The 27,815-nt window shown below is 41.8% G+C and overlaps 1 protein-coding gene across 2 annotated transcripts in view; it reads left to right on the top strand.

The window, feature by feature from the left end:
* Nucleotides 1–27,815, top strand: part of nhsa (Nance-Horan syndrome a (congenital cataracts and dental anomalies)) — a 125,217-nt gene that overhangs the window by 86,660 nt on the left and 10,742 nt on the right. For both annotated transcript variants that reach the window (XM_036590934.1, XM_036590935.1), the window contains exons 2-6: nt 11,348–11,500; nt 12,140–12,264; nt 14,858–14,920; nt 21,177–21,366; nt 26,831–26,962. In XM_036590934.1, coding sequence (XP_036446827.1) covers nt 11,348–11,500; nt 12,140–12,264; nt 14,858–14,920; nt 21,177–21,366; nt 26,831–26,962 — 663 coding nt within the window. The remainder of the gene's footprint in view (nt 1–11,347; nt 11,501–12,139; nt 12,265–14,857; nt 14,921–21,176; nt 21,367–26,830; nt 26,963–27,815) is intronic.

The following is a 27,815-nucleotide window of genomic DNA, read 5'->3' as shown; positions in this document are numbered from 1 at the left end:
TGAATGTTTTGGGTAACATTTTACTGAAGGGCAAAATTCATAAGGCTACATGATGCCAACATTAGCCTTTCATGACACCAACAAACGTCAGTTGTTATAAAGGCTGGTTTTGTCAAATTTTTGATGTCATTTCAACACGTATAATGAAAATAACATTTTTTTGGAATAAGCCTTCAAACATCTATGTATGAGCACTTTATTAGGAACACCTGTAGACCTACTTATTCATGCAATTATCTAATCAGCCATTCGTGTGTCAGCAGTGCAGTGCATAAAATCATGCAGATACGGACCAGCAGCTTCAGGTAATGTTCACATCAACCAGATGGAAATGTCTTGTTGATGAGAGAGGTCAGCAGAGAATGGCCAGACTGGTTTGAGCAAAGGCTACAGTAACTCAGATAACCACTCTGTACAACTGTGGTGAGCAGAAAAGCATCTCAGAGTGAACAACATGTCGAATGCTGAGGAGGATGGGCTACAACAGCAGAAGACCATGTCAGGTTCCACTTCTGTCAGCCAAGAACAGAAAGCTGAGGCTGCAGTGGGCACAGGCTGAACAAAACTGGACAGTTGAAGACTGGAAAACTGTAGCCTGGTCTGATGAATCTCAATTTCTGCTGAGGCTCACAGATAGAAGGGTCAGAATTTGGCGCCAAAATCATGAACCAGTGGACCCAACCTGCCTTGTGTTAACAGTCCAGGCAGGTGGAGGTGGTGTAATGGTGTAGAGAATTTTCTTAGCACACCTTGGGCCCATTAACCAGTCAGTGTCACAGCCTATTTGGGTGTTGTTGCTGACCATGTCCATGCCTTCATGGGCACTATTTACCATCTTCTAATGGCTACGTCCAGCATGATAATGCACCATGTCACAAAGCAAAAGTCATCTGGTTTTAATGAACATGACAGTGAGCTCGGTGATCTTCAGGGGCCTTCCCAGTCACCGGATCTGAATCCAATAGAAAACTTTTGGGATGTGATAGAACAGGAGATTCGCAGAATGAAAGTGAACCTGCTGGTATTCCAACATGAACCAGAATCTCAAAGCAATGTTTCCAAAGTAACCTACTGTGGCACCACTATATGAGTGGAGTAGACATGTTTACAACAGATTCACTGACGGTTTCATTTTTAGTCTGGGCTCGAGTGCCTCTTTAATATCGACCAAGCGATATATCGGTCCGGCTCTAGTCAGCACGTATGCTTGTGTTTGCATGAGTGTTTGCAGCAGCAGTTGTAGCAGTTTGTGTTTTCAGTGCAGTTTGGTGTGGCAGTAGAGCTGAAGCTACTGCTGTGTTTATGTAGTGAAGGAACAAATGTGTGAACAAGTGGAGAGCAGACAACTTGGTGGAATGAGTGGTCCACGTCTGGAGGTGTGGGCTTTCACACATTAGAAGGTGTTCATGTGTGTATCTGGGAGAGAGAGAGAGAGAGGAGAGAGAGAGAGAGAGAGAGAGAGGAGCATGTTGAATGGTGAGACTGTGAGTGTATTGTGGTTTGGCTCTAATAGTCATGTCTGGGCGAGAGACTGATAATTACAGAGAGGAGAGAGAGGATGACGGGTTTCATTCATTCCTTCAGTCCCTGAGAAAAGCAGAAGCAGTGGCGTAAACACAGATTTGTCCGCAACTCTCAGGTTCGGCTTGTCAGAAATGTTCACGTCAACATGTTTTTACGCATAATTACAGAATTTGTAACATAATTATTTGTCATATTTGTTAAGCACAAAGTACCTAAATGAAGTAGAAGAAGAAAATTATTGAAAAAACTAAGCTGATGATAAAAAATTTTAGGTGGTTGCTAAGGTGTTGCCAGGCCATTGCTATGGAATCTCAGGTGGTTGCTAAGGTGTTGCCAGGCCTTTGCCATGGAATCTCAGGTGGTTGCTAAGATGTTGCTAGGCCATTGCTTTGGAATCTCAAGTGGTTGTTAAGGTGTTACTTAGCTACTTTGCTATTGTATCCCAGGTGGTTGCTAAGGTGCTGCTAGGCCATTGCTATGGAATCTCAGCTGGTTGCTAAGATGTTGCTAAGCTGTTGCTCTTGTATCCCGGGTGGTTGCTAAGATGTTGCTAGGCCATTGCAGTGGAATCTCAGGTGGTTGATAAAATGTTGCCAGGCCATTGCTATAGAATCTCAGGTGGTGGCTAAGGTCCTGCTAGGCCATTGCCATGGATTCTCAGGTAGTTGCTGAGATGTTGCTTGGCTATTGCTCTTGTATCCCAGGTGGTTGCTAAGGTGTTGCTAGGCTGTTGCTATTGTATCCAAGGGTGTTGCTAAGATTTTGCTTAGCTGTTGCTGTTTATCCTAGGTGGTTGATAAGGTGTTGCTAGGCCATTGCTATGGAATTTCAGGTGGTTGTTAGGATGTTGCTAGGCCATACCTATAGTATCTAAGGTGGTTGCTAAGTTGTTGCTAGACCATTGCTATGGTATCCCAGGTGGTTGCTAAGTTATTGCTAGGTCATTGCTATGTTATCCCAGGTTGTTGCTAAGGTGTTGCTAGGCTGTTGCTATGTTATCCCAGGTGGGATTTGTTCGTAAGTTTTGTGCATCATGAAAGAACTTGAACCTATCACAGTCCAATATCCTAAAATATGCTAATGAGAAGAATATGAGAGGTTTGTTTACAGCTACAGAACATGCCTATGCTAATGTAATTAACTTGCTTCTTATGTTCAACATTGTTCTAAAAACTGTCAAATGTGGTGTGTAGAGCTGCTCTAGTCGCGGGTAGCATTCTTCTGAAGTAGCTTAGCTTCACACCACACAGTGCAGCACAGGTTCACTGTGGCTCACTGAAGCTTCACTGACGCAAGTTTGGAGAACAAAGACTCCTGAAGTAACTGAGACAGGCCCAGTCGTAAATGGGTGTAAACAGAGAGCTTTAAACAATAGAAGGTCAACGGTCAAGGCCATCGTTTACCTATAAAGCTGTATAATCCTTGAAAACAGAGTTGAGTGATCATGTGGGGCTTGAAGTGAAGACACAGAGCAGTGCAGACTTGAGAAACAGCCAAAGAGAGAGAGATGAAATGGTGGTGTTTATGTAATCAGCAGTTAAGAGGAAACAGATAGAGATGCTGTTTCCCATCTTCTGTCATCCTCTTCCAATGAAACAATGTGTTTATCAGCGCCCTTATCTTTAATGGCTGTGTCAGGAGAGCGGCCGTCTCTGCTGCTTTCCTGCTGTGTGGATTTGGGTGACTGATTACTCTCCTTCAGCTGAAGACACTTTAATCGCGTCAGCAGGATCCCAGAGTCAGATCCAGCACAGCTTTTACTGATTCACTGATTCAGTTTCACTGCTTCACGTCTAAATCAGTTGGTGAAGGAGCTGATGAGTTGAATCAGGGAGGTCGAACTGAGCGATTTCAGTTTCAGCAGATTACAGTGTACTTACCGGCCACTTTATCAGAAACCTCCACTTTGCTGGTGTACAGTTAGAGACTGTAGATCATCGGTTGATGTACAGTTTGTGTTAGTCATCTAATGGTCCTTCATCAGCGGCCAGTTTCTGACCAAAGTGCGGCTGTTGGATGGATTTTTTGAGTGGTTGTCCACTCCCAGCCTAGCAGTGACACTGATGTGTGTCTGATACTCTTCTACCAGCGCCAGTATCTGGTCGACGGTGGTCCTGTGGTGGTCTTTTCCAATGATGAATGGGGTAGAGAGGGGATGATAGGTTGTTTAGTATCAGCTGGGCTACAGTCTGTAACTTTACACCCACAAAGTGCACCTATGTGGTGGATGTTTCCGATATAATGGCCAATTAGTGCAAATACAATGTGGGTGGACAAAATAAACTGAACACTAAGTGTTCATATGAATCGGCATGCAGGTACTTATTAGCACAGCCCCTATATTTGTTCAGTACTAGTGTACTACTAGCCACCAAGCCAGTAAAGCCCATTTAAGGGAATTGAGAGGTTGAGAGAGAGAGAGAGAGAGAGAGAGAGAGAGAGAGAGTTGTTATTACAGTGAGAGGTCACTACTGGGTTTTCAGTCTCATGCTGATAAACAGCTCACACCCCAGCAGGGTGAGACTCCCCTCCCCCCACCTCTTCACCGCATGACCATTAAGTCCAAGTGATTCTTTTCTGAAGAGATTAGATATAAGATAAACCACTAGCATCAGGAAGAAGTAAATGAAAGGAGCGCTATGGGTCTGAAGGGATGTGTAGCTGTCAAGAAGCCCTCACTGAGAAAAGGAGACGGACACATCAAACAAAGAAGCTGAACAATGGACTGACCACCCCAGAGTCCAGACCTCAACACCACTGAATGTGTTTGATTACTTCAGAAAATGATCAACCAGCCTCTAAGGCCTAAACCCATTTCACCCCTCGCCCTGCCACTTAGCCCTTGCATGTCCCAATTCTTGTTGAGATAGAGGGGGAGGGCGAAGTGTTGGGGCTACATGACCCTCCAAACAGAGGTTTTTCAGAGACTCCAAACAGAGAGTTATGAAAAAAATAAGAAAAACCGGCAAGACGACCAAAAAAACCCACAAATGTGAGAATTTTCTCTGTTAAAAAGTTATGATAACCTGTATTATTTTTGTTTAATACAGTTTCAGTGTATTATGGTCATTTATCATTTTCTTCACAGCAAGCATAAAAAACAACCAGTATTATGCTGATGTCTCAGTAGCTAAATTTCCCGTTTCACCTTAAATGGTGCAGCAGTTACATTCTGGCACCTCAGATATCAGAACTGCTGCTTTATTTAAGGTGGAACGAGAAAATCTGACTTCAGCTTCATATCACTGAAGAATTAGGGGTGGGTGATAATAAATAATTGCCCCCCTCTTTGAAGTCATATGATGCCCTAAATGTAACAAAAGCCCAGCAGTGAGGAGCTGAACTTTACCCTCCTCTGCTGTCACTGCAGACTGGCAGGGTCGCCTACAGAGCAGCGCTGGTAGCTGTTAATGAAGTGATGCTCTTTTTATCTGAGGGTCCCATTTCAGAGGGAAGATTTCAACCACTACCCCTTGTGTCTCAGTTGTCAAGGTGACAAACAAGGGGTAGGGGTAAAAATAAGAAATGGGATTGGGCCTAAGACTGAACTTTGGAGGTGTGTCTGCAGATTTCTTTGAGAAACTGACAGTGAGTCTCCTGAAAAGAATGGGAGATGAAATAAAGGTAAAGAGTGACACACTAGATACTGAAAAAATAGTTGTTGAAGTTGTTGAGGTTTCAGCCAATGTGGAACAAAGTCGTTAAAAACTGGGCAAAGCTGCAAGCCTGTCTGTTCATCCAGAACATGGTCTAATTAATTCAGTGTTTCAGTGCTAAATAGTGGTCAAGCCCTAACATGGAAAGATGAGCGCTTCACTGATTTGGAGCAATTATCTGCTATTAGTGTTCTTACTGTGCATCCCGGGAATCAGAGAATCCCGACGTGTCATGAGGTCTGGAATGAGTTTCATTTCTTTAGCAAATCAGGCATAAACTTTGAAATAAAGAGCCGTCAGTCTGTTAAACAGAATTACTAGAGTACTGTCGTCGCCACAGCACTGTTTTAACTCTGCAGTGTCCAATATGGCTAACGGTTTATATGGCCTGTTTACGTAAAGGAGACATGGTCAGCAGTTTCCTTGTATTTTATGTTTTAGGTCCACTTATGATATTTGTGTGGTTTTATTTACCCAAAACAGTCATAATTCATGTTTACATGACTGTTTTTTATCTCTCTCTTTATCCCTCAGACTTAAACAGGCTATTTTTGTTACTGTGCCTTTAAGACAGACATACATCACTGACCTCTGTTATGATTGGTTGTCCTATGTGATGCACCATTAAAAGAAAGCCTTCAACTTTAAAGTGAATGGGCGGAGCTTAACTGGGGTATATGTAAATGTGTTATTTGTTGTGATATCATGAATACAAAGCATTCTGGGTATTTTAACAGCTCTGTTTCCATATACAGACTGAGGAGTAAACAGTACATTTTAAAACTGCACCAGGATTTTTAGGACAAATTGGCTCAATCTGTGGTCTCTGGGGGTAAAAGGTCAAACTCAGCAGGGTTACTGGTCTCTCAGGGGCATTTAGATCCACAGCCTACAGTCACAGACAGTCGTCTGCAGAATGTGTGTTGTTGCTGATTTTTTGAAAATAAGTTCTTCTACAGAGCTTAAAAATAAATATGACATTTTCATGCTAATTTTAGTGCACAATTTCTATTTATTTGCTGAGTTCAAATGTGAAATGCGCCATAACTTTTGCACAGGTTACATTTTCTGTTTTTTTTTCCCCTGAAAATGTTAAATTCAGCAAATAAACAGTGATTTTTTTAGTAAAATGTGCAGAAGTCTGATCTCTGTAGAGGACGTGTTCATTTATTTACATCAGAAAATCAACAAAGCGTACATTTGACCAAGGGTGCCTAAACTTTTTCACATGACTGTGCAATGTCAGAAACCACATAATCAAGTCTATTATAGATTATTGAACAACTCAACACGGTTTGAGGCAGCTGATGGAGGCCACCAGGTTAGCGTGCTAATTTGTGTACATTAGCTTCCATGACCTGTTAGCTACCAGTGCTAAAGCTAAAGATGTAAACTTCAGACAAATAACCCACACAGAAACCTGATATGTGGCCATATATGCACATATATCATAAAGGGTCAGGCATGTATTTCCAAATACATGCATATGTTTGTTATGTACATATATAAGTATCAATAATTGAACATATATTCATAATATATGGATGGAACGGTTGGTGAACGAGGCCCAATGTTTTCTATCATATGTTGTTAAATATAACACATATATGTTTGTATATGTTGATATATGGCTGGAATATATGTCCCATATTCGAAAATGGCCAGTTTCAAATAAGTTGGCCGACATTTATGTGATATGTATGCCAACTTTTTTTAAATTGACCATTTGTAAATATGGAAGTCCAACTTATATGATTAATATAAATTGGATATCCATATATTCTAATGTATGTCATTTATTTGAAATCCATATATTACTGTATATCAGATCCATATAGCAAGTCTTGACCAATCAACTGAATTTGCAGTGAGGCTAATATTGTGTAAATCTGATGTTTTTTTCTTTGAACTATTCATTTAATTAAAAAAGAAAAGTCACTGGATCCTCCCAGACTGAAGTTGAGCCACAGCCGCACTCAGATCTGAATCTGAAGGAATCAGTTGAGTCCCTCTTGGTCTGTCTGGGTGCCGCTTTGATCACTATCGGGTCTTTGGTCCGTGCTACAGTCCACCTGCCAGGTCTACAGAGCCTGGAGCTCGGCTCCAGGTAGGAGAGAACCTCTGGAGTGGAAATGAAAGGAGGAACCTGGCAGGAGCTCAAAGGAGCGAGGGGTTGTGTGAGCGCTGCTAGATTTCAGTCTGGCAGGGCTGCGGCTGTGGAATTGTGTTTCGAATCCAAGCCACTCGCTTTATTTCAGTGAATAAAGCTTGGATTTATCGCGTTCCTCCTTCACGCATGATTTACGTGCAACTGGCCTGCGTTTGGCTCTTTACGGACGAATCACTGTGGAAGTCAGTATTGATGAAGGAATATTACAGCCAAGTTTGGCCTTGACTGCAAACATAGTTGATCAGCCAAGACAGGTTTAGTGTCTAAGCTTTGCTTCTTTACTTCAGCATTAGAGCTACAAGGCTAATGCAGCTAGTGGAAGCTAATAACTGCGAGGTTAGCATGGTGCTAACTGCATGTCTAAATAATCACTCACTTAAAACCTGTGTGGAGTTGTTCAGTAATCAATATTAGACTGGATTCTGTGGTTTCTGACACTGTATGACTCACTGTGATCCATAAACATAGACTGAACTACATTAGCATAGTGGAAGCAGCAGCTATCTTAGATACATAAATAGCACTATGTCACTGTCAGAAACCACCTAATCAAATCCATTTAAGATTAATTAAAGGAATAATTCAGCAAAAATCTAATTTACACAATTTTCCACTTATCCCAAATGTAGTCGATCAGCCATGTTTAGTGTCTGAAGTTTGCTTCTTTACTTCATTTTTAGAGCTACACAGCTAACGAAGCTAATGGAAGCTAATAATGCCTAAATCATTACTCACCTCAAACTGTGTCTACTTCTTTATTCATCACTAATAGACTCGATTTTGTGGTGTCTGACACTGTATGACTCACTGTAATCTATAAACATAGACTGAAGTACATTAGCATAGCTAAACAGAAGCTGCAGCTACCTTAGATACATAAACAACAGTACATCAGCGTCAGAAACCAGTCTAAAAAAAGTCTATTTAAGATTAATTTAGCAAAAAAATCAAATTTATACAATTTTCCACCCTGATAGCAAGAGGATAGCGGACGACTGTTGGCCCGCTGATGCTCAGCGCTTTCTGGGCGGCCCACCGGTGGTTAAGCAGATTATTAGACAAAATTCCACTTACCGCTCATTTTCTACTCATAGTCCAATTTACTTTACCAACTTTCTGTAGTTATACATTGTAGATTAGTGTAGTAAATCATTTTAATCAGTAAAATAATTTTAACAGTGTCAGCAACAACATTTCACGTCAGGCCTAGACATGATTTTTTTTCACTTCGTTGTTTATAATATTTGTCTTTTTTTAATTCTGTTTGAGGAGCTTAAAAACTAGTTAGAGCTTGTATGCAGGACAATAATCTGGGTGGTCCGAGAGTGGACCAGCAGTGGCAAATAGCCGGCGGGGTGCCGACCTTATCAAGCCAGTGGACCGATATATGCTGCTATCAGGGCACTTACTTCAGATGTAGTCGATCGGTCGGAACAAGACTGGAGTCTCTGTAGTTTAGAGCTGTGAGGTTGCGATTTCTAACACACTGGAAGTCAATAGTGACCCAAATAGCCCAAATCTTTTCTGTAAAAAGACATCACTGAAACATCTTTCAACCCACTCACACTTCAACCAGGTCTTCATTAAGGTGGGACAGACTTGTCATTGTGGTTTAAAGCCCTTCATGACTTACTGTAAACTATAAAAATGAACAAAAGTGCTGGCAGCCTCTTTAAACTACAGGGTGTGTATTCCCAGACCACCTCCGGAGTCGGAGTGCTGATCTGGAATCAGTATTTGTGACAATGACCATCATAAATACGGAGGAATCTGATCCAAGATCAGTCCTGCTTTGTGAATATCAGTCCTGGTGTTGGTGTCTGAAATGGCTGCCCGTGTTTGTGAAGCTCACGGTTGGTCATACTGTGCTCTAAACCACATCACCAAGCCTGCGCCACCTTAATAAAGAGCTGGATGCAGTTTGAGTGTGTTTAGAGATGTTTTTGGGCTATTTGGGTGACTATTGCATTCTTGGGTTTGTTAGCAGAGTTAGCCTCGTAGCTCCAGTTCTAAAGCAAGTTTGATTTCTATTCCTTTAACAGCTCAACACGGTTTCTTAAAGATGAATTCTTTAATCAATTTCCAAAAATTTGTGCTTATACGGTTAAAGCTATTCTTAGTGGTTTGGTGTGAAACGCTCTGTTCTAGAGAAACTTCAGAACTGTTCACAGTGGTGGTGATAGGAACCAGACGTCCACCTCTAAAAGCTCCCTCACAGAAAGTCATTGCATGAAATGGTTATGAATACCGTGACATCTGAGACACTGTTTTATGATTATGAGCTAAAATATATATATTTGTGCAGTCGATTTGTGGGTGCTGGGAGAGCATGGTGAGGCAAAATGGAGCCCAAAGAAAACATATTTTTAAAGATTTTCCACTGTTTTACCATCATCAACATTCCATATAAAACTCAGAAGACACGCGTAGGTTCACTGGTGGGTTTGGATAGTAAATAAAATGGACCATTTTCACGTCAAACCACTCAGAATGACTTGAAAATCAGCACAATTCTCCATAAACGGTCATATAATTGTGTTTCGGCGGTGACGCTGTGACGCTGTGACGCTGTGTTGCATTTATTGCTAATAAACATTGATTTCTTCTGCTAGCAAAGGATTTCAGCGTCTGGACTAGACATTATTCCTTACTACCTCTTTTCTCTCACATATACGGTCACAGAAGATCAAGCCAGCCGTGCTCTGCTGAGTATCTGACCTAGATTGGAGAGCTTTAATACCAGGGTTTTGAGTGTGAGTGAGGAGAGTGAGTGCTCTATAGACCTATTCACATTCACTATAGCTTCAACTGCCTGCGGCGTCGGAGTCAGACACTGAGTCCTAATGTAGCCATAACATCTCCGCGTTCACAGCAGACGTGTTCATCTGTCCATCATCTGTAACAAACAGCTCTCCCCACCTCCTCGCCTGAGTGATGGGCCGTACCATTTAGATCCTGAGTGCCGGGTGAGGGGGTCTCACTGGGGGGTGAGAAGAGCATTTGGTTGGGGTTTGTCCGGGTTTATTTAGTGGAGGGTCATTTGTTTAGAAGGTGGGCCTGCGTTAAGCTCCACTGTTTCTCTCTCTTACTGATCCGTTAGGGGGTCTGATAAACAGAGGGGGGCAGTAAATAGTTGTGTTTGCTCAGTTACATGTACTTAAGTGCAATTTTAACGGATTAATGCTTTTATTTTTAAATGACAACAATTTACTTCAAGCAAATTAGTGAGGAAATGAACTTACTTTCTGCGTAGCTCCATTTTAGTCTTTAACGTTTAGTTCCTAATTCTCTGTTTTTGGGTTTAGTTTGATTCCGTTGTGTTAGTTCAGCTGCTGGGACGGCTCCACTGTTGACCACCCCTCTCACTTCTGAGCTTAAGCTCTTTATTTTAGTGCTGATAGAAGCTGGATAGACTTCCATTGCAGATCTGTAGGGGAACTCAATAGATTATCACCCCATTTGTCACTAGTCAGCTTCTGTCCACTGGACCACTATTGATATCTTATTTGCATGGTGGACAATTCTGCCTTCTGACACTTTATCAGAAACCCCTCTCTTGTAGCTTCACCCACCATCTGTTGATGTAAAGGTTGTGTTAGTCATCCTTTAGTCCTTCATCGAGGTCATCTGGTCTGGGCACTTTTGGGTGGTGGTCCACTCTAAAGCTAGCCGCAACACTGACGTGTAAAAACCTCAACAACACTATTGTGTCTGATCCACTCGTACCAGCATCACACGCTACCATGTCAGTGTCACTGCTGTCCTGAGAATGGTCCACCACCCAAATAATATCTGGACAACAGCTTTCCTGTGGTCAGAAACTGACCAATGGGGCAGAAAGGGGCTGATTAGCTGCAGCAACAGATAAGCTGCAGTCTGTAATTATACACCTGTAAGGTAGACATGACTAAAGTGGTCAGTGCATAGGCCTGGTTATGTATGGTCATCTGATCTGACTCTCATCTCTCTCTCTCTCTCTCTCTCTCTCCCTCTCTAGCTGTGTCGAATCTGGACGTTGAGAGTAAGCTGACTGCTCACTATCAGTCGGTGTTTCACCTGCAGAGGAATGTGTTTCTCCCATCCACTCGGCCAGCCTGCGTGGAGGAGCTGCACCGAAATGCCAAACAGAGCCTACAAGCTCTGTACAGAGGTCAGACTGATCAATAATTAATCATCAATAATCAATAACCTTCTATCAGCGTACTAATTAGAGCCTAGAATCTCTATACAGATGTTTAAATGATCAGTAATCATTCATTACACTACCAATCAGGGTCTAGAATCTCAGCACAGAACTCAGAATTATCAATAATCAGTTATCAAGTTTACAGTACTAATCAGAGCCTAGAATCTCTGCACAGAAGTCAGGATGATCAATAATCAATAATCATTTTTACAGTACTAATCAGAGCCTAGAATCTCTGTACAGAAGTCGGGATGATCAGTAATCAATAATCACTTTCACAGTACTAATCAGAGCCTAGAATCTCTGCACAGAAGTCAGGATGATCAATAATCAATAAACAGCTATTGCTTTAACCGTCATGTGAGAAACACTGTCCTTAGTGTGAAAGACCAAATTCCAGCTCCATGCTGTTCAGTGACCGGTCGTGTGGGCAGTGTGAGGTCAGACACTGCCCTCTGGTGGACACGAGGGTGTAGCGCGCTCGTCTCCTGACTCTGTTACTGTGTTTGAATGAATGACCGTCTGTTTTACACTCAGACATTCTGACTGTCCCTCAGTGCTAACGCTAACGCTAACGCTAGCTTGTATGTTTGCGTGTAACAGATCAGCAGCAGAGACAGGAAGTGAGTGAAAGAGAGAGGAGGGTGACCATCTCTATCTGCGCGGCTCCGCCCATTCCCACTTACCCCTCCCCCCACTCCCTCAGGAACCAGGAACACCTCCAGACGGTAAAATCATACACACATTTCTGTCCATCTATCAGTCCGTCTTTCTGTCCATTCAACAAAAATAGAGAGGAACCTTTAATTAAGTCCACCTCCTTGTTTCTGCACTCACTGTCCATTTTATCAGCTCCACTGACCACATAGGGTCACTTTGTAGTTCTACAGTTACAGACTGTAGTCCATCTGTTTCTCTGCATACTTTGTTAGCCCCCTTTCACCCTGTTCTTCAGTGGTCAGGACCCCCATGGACCCCCACAGAGCAGGTACTATTTGGGCGGTGGATCATTTTCAGCACTGCAGTAACACTGACGTGGTGGTGGTGTGTTAGTGTGTGTTGCGCTGGTCTGAGTGGATCAGAGTTTTTAAACACGGTGTCCACTCACTGTCCACTCTATTACCTTGTCGGTCCACCTTGTAGATGTAAAGTCAGAGACGATAGCTCATCTGCTGCTGCACAGTTTGTGTTGGTCATCCTGTAGTCCTTCATCAGTGCTCACAGGACGCTGCCCACAGGACGCTGTTGGCTGGATATTTTGGTTGGTGGACTATTCTCAGTCCAGCAGTGACTCTGAGGTGTTTAAAAACTCCAGCAGCACTGCTGTGTCTGATCCACTCAGACCAGCGCAACACACACTAACACACCACCACCACGTCAGTGTTACTGCAGTGCTGAGAATGATCCACCACCCAAATAGTACCTGCTCTGTGGGGGTCCATGGGGGTCCTGACCACTGAAGAACAGGCTAACAAAGTATGCAGAGAAACAGATGGACTACAGTCTGTAACTGTAGAACTACAAAGTGCTCCTGTGTGGTCAGTGGAGCTGTGGAATCCCTCTTTATAATCTCCTATAACTCAGGGGCAGTTTGTGTATCGACACTGAAGCTCAGGATTTTGAATGAGTGCAGATCCTGATCTTGAACTGAACTACACTGCATGGCTGCATTCTGCAGTAAAACTGGGCTGTTTGTCTAAAATATTGTTCTTTATTGTGTTGCTGAGCCATTAAAGCTATGAGATGATGAGTGTCTACAGCTCTGTGCTTCACACTGGATCAGCTGACTGTGGTGTGTGTGTGTGATGTGCGTGTAGGAGAGAACAGAGGGAAGCACAGACACTCACACAGCACACGCACAGGTAAACGCACCTGTGTGGACTGTGGCATGCTAGTGCTCATCCGACTGAACCTCCTCCTTCATGAGCAGCATGAGCTTTTTTACAGGATCATTTCAGTCATTCCAGTCATCCAGACAGTCATGGCTTGCCTTGTTATTTGTGTGACTTTACTGCTTTACACGTTTCATCACAGCATCATTTATCAAGAATGGTGTCGACGTCCAGCATGATTTTTTTTCTGTAACTTTTAACTCTTTTAGATATTTTTCTGCTCCAACTTTGCAATGAACGCCTCACACAACTCTGTTGGTGCTGGATTAGTTTTACCTGATGAGGTCGTGCAGTAGTGTCACTCCACAGATATTACTGTCAGACTGTATAAACTACACACACTGCAGATTCATACTGGATTAAAATCGCTCCACAATTATTACTGTCAGACTGTAAAACTACACACACTGCAGATTCATACTGGATTAAAATCGCTACACAATTATTACTGTCAGACTGTAAAACTACACACACTGCAGATTCATACTGGATTAAAATCACTCCACAATTATTACTGTCAGACTGTAAAACTACACACACTGCAGATTCACACTGGATTAAAATCGCTCCACAATTATTACCGTCAGACTGTAAAACTACACACACTGCAGATTCACACTGGATTAAAATCGCTCCACAATTATTACCGTCAGACTGTATAAACTACACACACTGCAGATTCATACTGGATTAAAATCGCTCCACAATTATTACTGTCAGACTGTAAAACTACACACACTGCAGATTCATACTGGATTAAAATCGCTCCACAATTATTACCGTCAGACTGTAAAACTACACACACTGCAGATTCATACTGGATTAAAATCGCTCCACAATTATTACCGTCAGACTGTAAAACTACACACACTGCAGATTCATAATGGATCACAAGCACTTAAATTATAGAACCTCCTCAGGCAAAATGAATCCAGCTCCAGCAGAGCTTTATTTACCTGACATGTTTCTTACAGCTTGTGTGTTTTCCTCCTCCATCATGCTGCAGGAGGAGGAGGTGAGGGATGCAGCAGTGCAGGTAGAGCACACACAGGTAAAACTGTCACATCACAGGGTTTCTGTTTTGGTCTACATGCCGTCTCCTGTCTGTCTGTCATGCTCAGAGCTCATAATATTGCTTATTGTTTGCCTTACAGAGTGCAGAGTAAGTCCACAGTGCTTTGGAGTGTTTACATACAGGCTGTCTATGAGCTCCACCTCTTTGTTGGCTTAGGATTTGTTTGCAGGTTGCTGACCAGCATCCCCCGGCCTGCTGACGTCTATGACCTCTATACGTGCAGCTAACAGGAGTCGACTGCAGCTTCATGTTTCAGTGTTTAGCCCCCGGGTTACACCTCTGTTTACCTGTTTCCCTCCCTCCCTTCATTACTCATAGCTGTGCTGGTGTTGTGTTTGTTTGTTTGTGTTGTAGTTTGAGAGCGCCCGATCCTCCTCCCCTACTGAATGTTGCCAGTTCTCCCGATGGAGCAGAAAGGTACAGCACTGCAAGCCCTCCGCCGCTGGACCTGGAGCAGACCAAACCCCTTAATCTTTAAACTGTAACACTTAAACCCTAAACCCTAACCCTAAAGCCTGAACCCTAATCCCTAAACCCTAACCCTAAAGCCTAAACCCTAACCCTAAAGCCTGAACCCTAATCCCTAAACCCTAAGACTTTATTCTTCTGTCATGAGAACCTCCTTTTTTCTGACTTTTTTTCTTTCTCGTAGCCAAATAATGCAAAATTCTGGGTGGTCCCCGAAAACAAACTTACTATGATGTTAAGTTGCTTGTTAGGGAAAAATAAACACTCAAATACAAATTCAGGGAAAGCTCATTATTTAGCTGCTTCACCCACAATCAGCTTCTGTCTTTGCCATTCTTTACTGGCTAGAGATGCAGCACTGCTCAGCCTCAGGGTGTCACTGTAGCATTGGTTCACCCAGTTGGTCCTTCATAACCTAGCAACTGTAACTATGCCCAGAATACCTCTGAAATACTGTAGACTGCACTACCAAACTAGATTTGAAGCTAGTATCAGCATCACTATGGCGAGTGAGTTCGCAGCCAGCCGACATGGGACCCCTCAAATACCAGGGGGTATTTCCCACACTGCTCGCAGCTCATTGAAACAAACGAAAGCGCTGATTCTAAACTTTCAATCCAAACCACATTCGATAGAGTGTAAATAAAAACCATCTTTTTTTGTCATTTTCTGAGGTTCAAACGAAGGGAAAGTAGTCTGTGTGTGATTGTATGCATGTATGTAATTGTATGTACGTGTTTATAGGGATGTATTCATCTACTATGTCACTAATCATAAAATTGTGTACCATAACAAGATTTCTGAGGTTTAACTGTGGAAAAGTGGAAAAGTAAGCTAGTCTTCTGCCTGTCGTCAGAGTGCGCTTGACATGGTGAACAACTGCCTACTTTGACAGGAAGGGGCCGCCTGACTGCCTTGCAAAATAACCAATCATAGACATGTAGGGTTTTTTGTGGGTGGGTTTTACACCAAAAAACCCACCTACACAAAACAAAGTGGTATTCGCTGGCAAATACACAAGGATGTATCACTTGCTTGCTTCTAAATTATTCTGTTCATTACTTAAAACATACGACTGTAATCCGGCCTCGAGGCTGAGACTATCAGTGGTCGTATATGGATGTTTTTGCTGTGAGCTGTGAGACACGTGGCCTTATTTCCTCCGCTGGGTCGAGTTTAACTGCAGTATGTGTGGAATGTCTTGGGGAGACGAGCACACGGAAGGCTGCTGGTCTGAAGGCTCATAATGACACGGTTTCAATGTTAAAGCTAGTTTGCGTTTAAGCGAATGAGCGAGAGAGGAATCCTGTAATTACTCACCAGCTCTCAGAACTGCGGCTCACCCACAGACCATCACTGAGAGAGAGAGGTGTGGTTGACAACGAGAGGGAATAGTCTCTCGCTTTCTACTCATAATCTTCTTTTCAACTATATGTGGCCATTTTCTCTCTGTCCTTTCTTTGCCTCATCTGTCACACACACTATGTGTCTAAAAGCCACCCATGAGCCTAAGGTCTCCATGCTCCATGGGCTGTGGAGCACCTGCGTTCTCTGGAGTGCTGGAGCTCCATCCGGTACCTTTGGGACGAGCTGGAGATCCAGAACTGATCATCCAACATCAGTACATGACCTCATTAATGCTCAATCAAATCCTCATAGCAATGTTCCAACATCAGTGTAAAGCCTTCCCAAGAGAGGCTGTTACTGCAGCAAAGGAGGGCAAACTCACTATCAATACCAATAGCAGGTGTCCACAAACTTTTGGACATTATAGTGTGTCTGTCATACATTTACTCTCTCTCTCTCTCTCTCTCTTTGTCTGTCTGTCTCGTCTCTCTCTCTCTCTCTCTCTCTGTCTGTCTGTCTCTCTCTCTCTCTCTCTCTCTCTCTCTCTCTCTCTCTCTCTCTCTCTCTGTCTGTCTCTCTCTCTCTCTCTCTCTCTCTAGACTTCATGAATGGCATTCTTTTGCCCCTCCAAGCTTTCTAATGAAAACAGCTTTTGGCTGAGAGCCAGACCAAGCCCCTTCTGCCCTTTTCTCAGCCCTCTCTCTCTCTCTCTCTCTCTTTCTCTTTCTCTCTCTCTCCCTCGCTCTCTCTATCTTTCTCTCTCTCTCTCTCCCTCTCTCTCTCTCTCTCTCTCTCTCCCTCTCTCTCTATCTTTCTCTCTCTCTCTCTCTCTCTCTCTCACTTTCTTTCTCTCTATCTCTCTCTCTCTGTCTCTCTCCATTCATTCCTCACCCATTTTCTCTCTCTCTCCTTCTTCTTGCCTCTCCTCCTTCTTTTCTTGCCATTCATCTGCTCTCTTGTTTCTCTTCCTCTCTCTCCCTCTCTTCTGTCTCTCTCTCTCTCTCTCTCTCTCTCTCCTCTCAGCTCTGATAGAAACACATCAGCGGTGTAGAGGACCTCTTTGATTTCTCTCTCTCTTCTTTCTTTTCCTCCCCTCCCTCCCTCCTTCCTCTCACTTTGAGGGGAGGTTTCCGTGGTAACCCGCCGCTTCGTGGACGCTGTTTATTGTGAGGCCTGCTTCAGGCTGCTGAGAGAGAGAGTCTCACAGAGTGACTCTATATCTCAGCTCACTGAATGTGTGTGTGTGTGTGTGTGTGTGTGTGTGTGTGTGTGTGTGTGTGTGTGTAGAGGTTGAAGTGTGACAGACTCAGTCGTTTCTCCACACACTCCAGTTATCTAGCGCTCTGTACACGTCGTGAGGTAAGTGTTCAGTTTAACTTTCCTAGCTCAGCGAGTCGGGCTTAGAGACCAGCACTGAAAATACGGCTGTGTGCAGAAGTTTAAACAGTTCTGAGGTGAAATTACATGTTCTGTTGATCTTCTAAGCAAAAATATGTGAACTAAGTTAGCCTTAAAATGTGCCATAACTTTGCAATGTTCATATTTTTTGCTTTATTTTTTCCCCAGTATGCTAAATTTAGCAAACAAGCAGTAACTGTGCATTAAAGCTGCACTATGTAAGATTTTTTGTTCTAAAACTGAAAGAAGTAGCGTTACTGAGAGAGCGTGTGCTGCTGCAGTTCTTCCTGAAATATTAATTTTAAGTCAGAGGCGTCGGGTCAGGGAGTTTTTACACCACGTCATACGTCTTTTACGTCACATGTACAGGCTCAAAAAGAAGGTCCGGCTCGATGTTTAGGTCTCAAAATTAACATTTTACGGATGAAGATTTGAGAACAATAGAAGAAAATTCACTCACATCCTTAGAAGACGCGTCCCTCGCCAAGCTTTGACCGAGTCCCCTTTGAATTCTCTTGTAATGCACCCGCAATCGTCAGATTCATCCGCTCGGGGGAGGGGAACCCACAAGCGCTAACCCACTACGTGAAGAACTGTGTTCAGTGCTACTGCAGGATGGGCCTTTTCAAAGACTCTCACGCCCATTTCACACTGGACACGTCGCGGCGTCCACGCTAATCCGTAACCACTCCGCGACGCTTCTTATTTCACGCGGGATTCATGTGTTGTGTTTTTAAAGCAATAGAACATGGGAGGGAGTGTGTTATCGTGAAATATCACTACAGCCGTGATGTTATTCGCTGTAACACACTCTCTCTCGTGTTCTATTGCTTTTACACAACAGTTAAATAAATAAAGTAATAAATTAATAAACTGGGCTGTGAACGCGGCGTTTAATATGTTTTAATGTTCGCAGTTCCTTCACCAAATTATAGTTCCTTAACGAGCAGCTTGTTGCTACGTCAGAGTAACGAACTCCACCCACTCGCTGCACAGTCTGCTGTAAGCCTCGCCTTTTGAAGTTCAGACTGAGCCATAAAACTGCCGCAATATCAAGTTTAGCTCAGTTTTGTCAGTTTTTGCCAGATCAGTATGTTAATAATGTATGTATGTAATGAATGTTGTTTTGTTCCAGCTGTGAAGCATCTTACAGCCCATTTAGTTTGGCGAATGGTGTTGGGTTCATTTCTGGCTGATTCCAGGTTGTTCAGCTGTTCTTCTGTCACAGCTGCCGACTGAAAAGCTGCTCAGTGGTGACGACAGTTTGGGAATTTAGTGTCGTCTCATCTTCAGAGTCTGACCAAATCGGCTGTCGGTCAAATGTGATCTTAAGTGTCAATTTTCTGTTTGTGGCAAAGTAAGAAGTAAAAACGTTCAAATGTCTTGAGCGTCTCCTACAGCTGTCAAACTCGTTGCTTAGCAATGCCGTCTCAGCGGAGTGATACAGTGTTTGTGAAAAAAAAGTGATGTTATGGCGAAATAACAGCACAGTCAGAACGCTTCTCAACCAATCAGCTCGTGTGGCCAGAACTAACTGTGGTATAACATCTAATATACTCACTGCTGTCGGAAGAAATCCTCATATCTCCATTTTTGTCTTTTTTCAGTTTTTTCCCTTATTTGAAAGTGCCTGTCGCTCTTTACATTATCTGTGAATTTTATGATGAATGGACTAAAAGAAACGGCCCAAAATGACTTGGGAAAATGTCTGGTTCCATTGACTTACATTAGAAGTAAAGTAGGTTTTTTCCTTCTCCCTGTAAAGTTACCATTTTGGTTTTGTTCTGACAACAGCGAAATACATCTGTATTGTCCGTTTATTATTCACGCACGCTTTATGTAGATGTCATAAAGAGATCAACAGTAAAACCTTGACTAGCTGCCTTGACTCATGCTGGCTTTCTCATCAGGTGATGTAGCGCTATATAAAGAAGAGGAGACGCCTGTATTTTCACAACTTTAACCTACTCAAGGGATTTCAATCAACCTGTCAAAGAGTTCAAACTGGATCTGTTGATTTGTTTATTAGCCTAGATTGTATATCATAGCACAGGCATTGCATTTCGTTACTGTTTCTGCATAGAAACTGCTGGCCTGCAGCGTGGCATGCGTCAGAAATAGACCCAAAACGTGACGGTGTGAAAGGCTACATTGATTAATATAGGAGTGTATAGCATGCAACATTCTCACTCTGCAGCCAATCAATAACGCTACCTGACAACGTAAAGCTAAGTTGAAACTATGTTACTTGATGCAATTAAATTCTAGTCGCTCGTAAACTTGAACAGAGTGGCAGTTTACATTCCAACTAGGCTACGATCGAACTTACGCTCAGCTGGTGCAGCTGGCTGCTGTTCTGTTCTGCATGCTGTATTTTACTAATGCTAACCCGTCTCTGTCCAGTCTTCTTCTTAACAACCCCACATACCTGATGTTCATGACTGCATTTTTCTCAGGGGGCGCTGCTGAGCGACTGCTGTTTCTTTCACTGTTTCACTCTTTTTCATGCATGTTTCTGCATTCAAACCCCAAAGCTTACTGTCGTTAACCTGCTGTATACAATATACAACTGGTCTCAAACCAGTTCCCCTGCCAGCCTATACTCAATCATCGTTTAATGCATGTTGACATATAAAACGTCACTGTCGTATCAAAACCTTCCAGCTTCAAAAGTGTTTTTCTTTCATTTTGAACTATTTGAAAACTGCGTTTTACTTTGTGCGAATGTTATATGATGAAGGGACTAATAGAAATTCTCCAAAGTGACTTGGAATAAAACCTCGTTTTATTAACCCTCTATTGCACGGTGTTGCCACATGGCAACAATTACTTAATCTCAATTTTACTAAAAAGCAGTAATATAAAATCTGTGAAAACAAATACTTTATGACGTCACATGGCCAGGAATTTCTATCATGATGTTGTTAATATCATACAATCCAAATACCAATTAAAATTTTATGAATTTACAATATTTGTAAATTTTGGGCCATGTATTTCATGTATAAATTGGACTTGTTTGGTCTTGTTTTCAAGAAAAGTATGTTTTTAGAGAAAAAATAGATTTTATGGTGTCTTTTTTTAGATTTTATGATGCTGTGGTACAACTGTGTATTGTTGCCATATGGCAACAATTTACCAAATACGCCACTTTAAAAAAAATACACGTTTTTTCAAATATTTCAATTATTTAAGCAATTTTAAATGACAAAAAACATGTTAAGACATTTTTATCATTTAAGTAATAATAATTAAGTAATAATTCATGCAATAGAGGGTTAACAGATATTAAAATTTAGTCATATTTCCCTTCTCCTGTAAAGTGGCCATTTCAGAGATACGAGGTTTTGTTATGATAGTGACGAATTTGAGCCTCTTTAATTCTGAAGCTTCTCAAACTTCCACATGAAACTAAGCGACCTCCTATCAGAGCTGTTCTCATTGGCTTTCCATTGTCCAGGATGTGGATGACCCAGACTCAGAGGGCATGGCTCTAGGGCTCCGGTCCAAGTGCCCCATCCCTAACGTACCCTCCACACTGGATAAACAGACCAACTGGAGTGGAGTTCTACCGCTGCCCACCCCAGAGGACAGGATGAAGAGCCAGTCGCAGGCCATCGGGTCCTGCGTCGTCCCCATCAACGTCACAGGTAAATATGGGGGATGCGAGGGTCCTGAGGGTGCTCCTGTTTATTTAGATTTAGAGGAGTAAAGTGAATAAAAATCTGTAATAGTTTTTGGTTTTGTTTTTACTGGTTCTTTCTGGTCTGTTCCAACTGAACAAACCTGAGAGAAGCTAAATATCAAGATGCATATTGTGTATTAAGAAAATATCTATAATTACAATGTTTTATTTTTGCCACCCCTGCTGTATGATCATGTTGGCAGCTTATATCAATACATATATATATATAAATCGCTGCTGTTGGAACAAAACCTTATCTCCATTTTTTGTCATTTTTCAGTTTTTGTCATAATTTGAAAATGCCTTGTACCCTTTACATTGTGTGTAAATTTCATGAGGAATGAACCAAAAGAAATGACCCAAAATTGCTTGGAAAAAACTCTGGTTCCATTGACTTACATTGAAAGTAAAGTATGTTTTTTCCTTCTCCTGTAAAGTTACCGTTTTGCAGATATGAGGTTTTGTTCCGACAGCAGCGATATATTACATTGCTGTGACAGATTCGAAATTTAAATATGTTGAAAAGGCAATTGGAGATTCACATACTGTTTCATTTTTTTTTTATTTGATTTGAATGACTTGCATTCCTCGTATTAAGACAAAATCCAATCCAGTGGAGTCTCTGCCAGGCCTGCCTGGAATAACTGAATGATTTTGAGTTTACAGTGTTGCTCACAGTCTGACAGTAGCTTGATTTTGAGTACTTAACAGAATGGAGAACTGTGCCGATCGTTGTACATGAACCGTTTGCACCTGTAAACTTTACACATGGCATGGTGAACTAAAGACTGCCCTCCTGTGATCACTGTCAGCAGGGGTGAAGCCAAGGGGTGGCCCAGGGTGGCCAGTGCTACCCTATTGTAAAGCATAGCCTCCCATCTGGCCACATCAGATTTGTTCCAGGGTGAAAATTATGTTTTAAAACATGCTTCTCCAGTTCATAATGTAGAACTGACCAGTTTGGTGGAAACATTTTATTGTGATTTTTCTCACCAAAATTGCAGTTACTTTCTAAACATTAAGCTCCACTCCTTATTTTTGGCAAGAAGACCAGCACGTCCATTTTGTTGGACTTGAGGCCTGAACACGGTGCGGTCAGAACAATGTGGTGCCTTCATATTGCCAGTTCACAAGTTCTGTGTTACTGGGTTAAATATGCCCACTTCAAACTTAAGACAGCATTAAATAATGCAGAATATAACAAAAATTGAGGCTCTTGCAATTTCAATGTTGCATTCTATCAAATTGCAGTTTTAATATAAAAACAATTCATTTTCCAGCCACAATCCTTATAGAATTTTGAATTATAACTCCATTAATAATTTCCAAATTTTCCTATTTTTTTTAATGGCCTTAAATGTTATACTAGAAGTTATTGTTGTGCACTGAAAAAGTGTTGCATTGAATTAACATAATTCAATGTATGTACAATATATCAGTTTTGTCTTTCTTGTTAAAAGTTGACTTACTTTGTTGGTGAAATATTTAGTTGATGCCAAAATTATATTTATTTTAATGCATCAATTTTTATGTTACTTTCATAGGGGCTTGTGTAACCCTAAGTTTGCCACCCCAGTTAAACCAAGCTCTACTCTGGCCACCCCATTGTGAACGTTCTGGCTCCACCCTTGACTGTCAGTGAACATAAATGAAGCCTTAGCAATGCCATCACACTTAAAGATCATATTTGTGTATAGATGTAAATAAAGTTTACCTAGACCAGGTTTTGTGCCCAGAATCGTGATCATTGCTCTGTTCGGGCTCTGTGACACAGTTCTCCTTTCAGATGGAGGTATTTGTAGGCTTTCCTTGTGAGTGCACTGAACTGTGCATGTATTGTTTTCAGAGGAAGTCTCCATTGCTGCTCCTTCCTCAGCGATTTCAGCCTTTCTCAGTGAGAAACCTTTTTACGTGTCCATTAATTCATACCTCTCAGACCCCCTTCATCTCCCCAACCATCCCACCATGACAGAGAGAGAATATGGAGGAGTCGGAAGGTTAGATAAGAAGCTGTAGCTGTTAGACCACATTCAGCATTCAAGGAGTTTCAGGACAGACATAACATAGATGCATCGGGACTAATTTGGATATTGTAGTAGCCTTAAGTGTTCATGAATGGATATTTCATTAACCACTGGGGACAAAAAGAGCTGAATTTAATGTAGTCTTGCGTGTTTTAGTTGATAAAAATTCAGCAAAATGAAAATTTAGCAGCACACAGAGGAATAAATTTGAAACACGCAGTATTATTATTCAAAAATAGCCAAAGAAAATCATTGGTTTTCATAGCTGAGGCCGCCTCTTCAGATGAGCTAATGAGCTATTGCTACAAGCTAACCAGGACAACACTAGAAGCTTGTATTTACTGCATAAAAGTATTTTCTCCTCCGTTAGCAATGTGCCAAAATGTTAGTGTGTCAGAGAAATGTCTCTCCATTGTTTCTGGACCTGGCTAACATCAGCTAGAGTAGTTAGCCTAGTGAGCAAACGAGCTGCGCTAACTAGTTAGCCTAGTTAGCAAAGAAGCTGCGCCACAAACAGCCGCACTTTCTCTTGCTACTCTGTCCATGGCTGCGTACTTACATTAAGATTTTAAGATGTGTGGTAGTAGCAAAATATCATTTAATACACAAATACAACCAGAAATGTACTTTATTTGTGTTTTTTTTTAAACTATATTTTTAACTACACAGATAGCGAGAATATATTGGTCTGCTGGTTTGAAAAGGTCGGCACCCCGCTTTGCCACTGCTAGTCCACCCTCGGACTACCCAGATTACTGTCCTGCATACAAACTCTAACTAGTTTTTAATCTCTTCAAACAGATTTTAAAACACAGAGACTTTTATTTTAGAAAATAAACTTATAGACTAAATATTACAAACGACTGAGAGAAAAAAAAAAATGACTAGTCCTGAAATAAAATGATTTTATAGTTAAAATAATTAAAATTATTCACTAAACTAATTTACAAAGTACAACTAAAGATAAGAAGGAAGAAAAAAGCAGTAAATTGGGCTCTGAGTGGAAAATGAGCGGTGGTAAGTGAAGTTTTGCCTATTGCTCTGCTTAACCGCTGGTGGGCCGCCCAGAAAACGCTGAGCAAAACGCCAGTGGACCGCTAGCTCTGCCATCAGGGGGCCAACAGTGGTCCACTAACCTCTTGCTATCAGGGGCATTTCAATCGTTAGGCTACCTTGGAACCCAAAAGAATTATGAGCTAATGCGCTAACGTTACCAGCTAACCAGTACAACACTGGACGCTGATTTAGACTGTCCTCCACACGACCTCTCTTCTCCTCAGTTAGCGATGTGCCAACATGTTAGTGTGTCAGAGAAATATCCTTCCATTGTTTATGGAACCTGCTAACTTCAGCTAGAGTAGTTAGCCTAGTTAGCAAACAAGCTGCGCTAACTAGTTAGCCTAGTTAGCAAACAAGCTGCGCCACAAACAACTGCACTTTCTCTGGCTCCTCTGTCCATAGCAGCGTACTTACACTAAGATTTTAATGTTTGGTAGTAGCAAAATATAGTATAATAAACTTACTCACAAAAACAACCAAAACATACATTATTTGTGTAGTCTTTTTATGTCATGGATCTATTCTATACTTTTTATCCAAAGTAATTACACAGTACTGTGGAGTTTGTACCACATACTTACCCTGTTGGTACCTAGGAACCTGTTTGACATTTCACTTGTTAGGCTATATTGGAACCCAAAAGTATTATCTAGTACAGCTAAAAACTCTACAGATGAGCTAATGAGCTAACATTACCAGCTAAACGCCAGTGGACCGCCAGCTCTGCCATCAGGGGGCCAACAGTGGTCCACTAACCTCTTGCTATCAGGGGCATTTCAATCGTTAGGCTACCTTGGAACCCAAAAGAATTATGAGCTAATGCGCTAAACGTTACCAGCTAACCAGTACAACACTGGACGCTGATTTAGACTGTCCTCCACACGACCTCTCTTCTCCTCAGTTAGCGATGTGCCAACATGTTAGTTTGTCAGAAAAATATCCTTCCATTGTTTATGGAACCAGCTAACATCAGCTTGTGTAGCTAGCCTAGCTAGCCTAGTTAGCAGACAAACAGCGCCACAGCCGGCTTTCTCTGGCTACTTAGTCACACAGTTATCAACGCATCTATGGCAGCATACTTACATCAATGCACTTAATGCTTTGTACTGGCAAAATATAGTATAACATACTTACTATTTATCTAATTAGCGTTACAGCCACACCATCTCGGCTACATCCTTAACAACGCAACCTTAGCAACGTGCTCACATTCAGGCACACGTGTTTCAGAGTAGCAGTATAAAAGTACTAATAAAGATAATAAATATAAAACCCTTCATCACAAATACAACCATCACGCTTCACTGAATTAGCCTGTATGTTTTCCAGTATGGGTGCGCATCCCTAAAACATGCTAAACGGCTACTTTAACTATAGCTTAATAACAGACTAGGCTTAAATTCATCGTGTTGTATGTGGCATCATGAGTATGCAGCACTCATCATTATGAAACTGTATCATGAAAATATGATTAGCACATGAAAGCTAGGCTTAAAATTTGCGAGTCACGCCAAAAAGCCGATGACTTTCTGGTTGTCCCGGGTGCATAATTGGTGCCAGGAAATGCAAAGCTTTGAGACATTGCTCCACGCATGCCAATTAGCTGCATTAAAATCACAAAGGAGCAGACCGAATTGATCTGCTCTGTGCTGGAGTGAGGGCTTAAAAGGAAACTTCATCCAAAAATGCTAGCAAAGTATGAAAAGAGTCAGCATTGATCTTTTTACATAAAGCTAACCAGCCCCTACTAACTCACATTCATCGTTAGCGATGCTAGCGCATTCTTGAGTCAGTGTTGAGGGATTTTAGAAAAGCATACTATGGGAAATTGAAGTGATTATTACTGCCCTCCATCAATTTACTAGTAATGCTTCCATAGCAAATAATATATTGCTATAATAGCCACAGTTGCACTGTATCTATACAGGTCTAATGTATCTATCTATATTTCAGTGAAGCTTTATTTACTTGCGACAGTGAATGCTAGCATAGATAAGCTTTATACTCCAGTTTATTGTTGTAACACCACAGGTCTGTGATTCCCTTCCCTTTGCATGGAATTGTGTACTTTGTCTGATGCAGTTCTGTCCTGAAATCCATCTCTTCAACTGGGCATACATGTTGATCCATTCACGTCATTATTACCGTGCTTTAAAACAGCATTAACAAAGTGTGAAGCCTTGATTATCCATTCTCAGCATTACTGAATGTAAAGTGACTGCTGTACGGTACTGCAATACAGTTAGCAGTGAGAGTTAAAGGCCTCTGTGAGGCGTGAGTGTGAGAAACAGGAGGGATCAGAGGGCTTGGCAGAGAGCAGCTCCTGACGTCTGGTGCTCTTCACAGGGGTCGGATTTGACAGAGATGCCAGTGTGCGCTGCTCGCTAGTCCATTCACAGTCTGTGCTACAGAGAAGACGGAAGCTGAGGAGACGGAAAACCATCACAGGCATTCCCAGACGAGTGCAGCCAGACCTAGGCACGTAAACCAATTACCACCTTCATCTCTTTTTTTTAATCTCAGTGTCAATGAAATTTGTTTTCACATGCAGTTCTAGATTTACAGTCTGTTACTAGAAAAGGTTATTATGTTAGAAAAATGACTGCTTTTGAGAAATGTTGCAGGAGATCTGGCTCTTTTGCCTTATTGTTCTAATATGACAATCTCGTGAAATAGTTGAAGTTGTAGTGGTCTAATGGGGGACCTATTTTTCTGAAATTCTGTCTAGGTTTTGTGCTCAGGCATTTTGTTATTTTAGGCATCATATATCAGGGTTTTCATTAGCTGGTAATTACCTAACACTTGGTAATTTGAAATCCCACATTGTCCGGTAAAATATTCCGCCAAAGTCCATGTAAAAAATTAGTGAAATAAAATCCTGTTGCAATTTGTCCCCCTGCTATTCTGTATACAGATGAGGGACCACCCACAGACTGCTGTACTGAAACCACTCTGCAGTCACTGACACTTTTCAAGTTCACTAGTTTAACCTCAGTAGCCCATGCTGGCCTGGTGTGCCAATACATTTAGCTTAAATAAAGCTCCTGTTTGGTTTATTTGAACTTCATCCTCTCACCACAAAGGCATCCACAATGATGTTTTTCAATCAAAAGCTGTGTATTTTGTGATAGATGTAGGGATATGCGGAAGGAAATAATTTCATTTTTAAATGTTTAAATCTAGCCAACAGCTAAGCTAGGCTATTGAAAATCACTGCAAGTTGACTCGTACTACCGCTAACAAGCAGTTATTAGTAGCTGTGCTCAGATGTTGTCTACATAACCTTTATTTCATCGTTAATGAGCAGCAGCACATGTTTATACTGATCTAA

This window comes from Colossoma macropomum, unplaced genomic scaffold (assembly GCF_904425465.1).
Source record: "Colossoma macropomum unplaced genomic scaffold, Colossoma_macropomum, whole genome shotgun sequence".
Lineage (NCBI taxonomy): Eukaryota > Metazoa > Chordata > Actinopteri > Characiformes > Serrasalmidae > Colossoma > Colossoma macropomum.
Note: the sequence above shows the minus strand (reverse complement) of the source record. Positions and strands in the feature narration are given on the sequence as shown.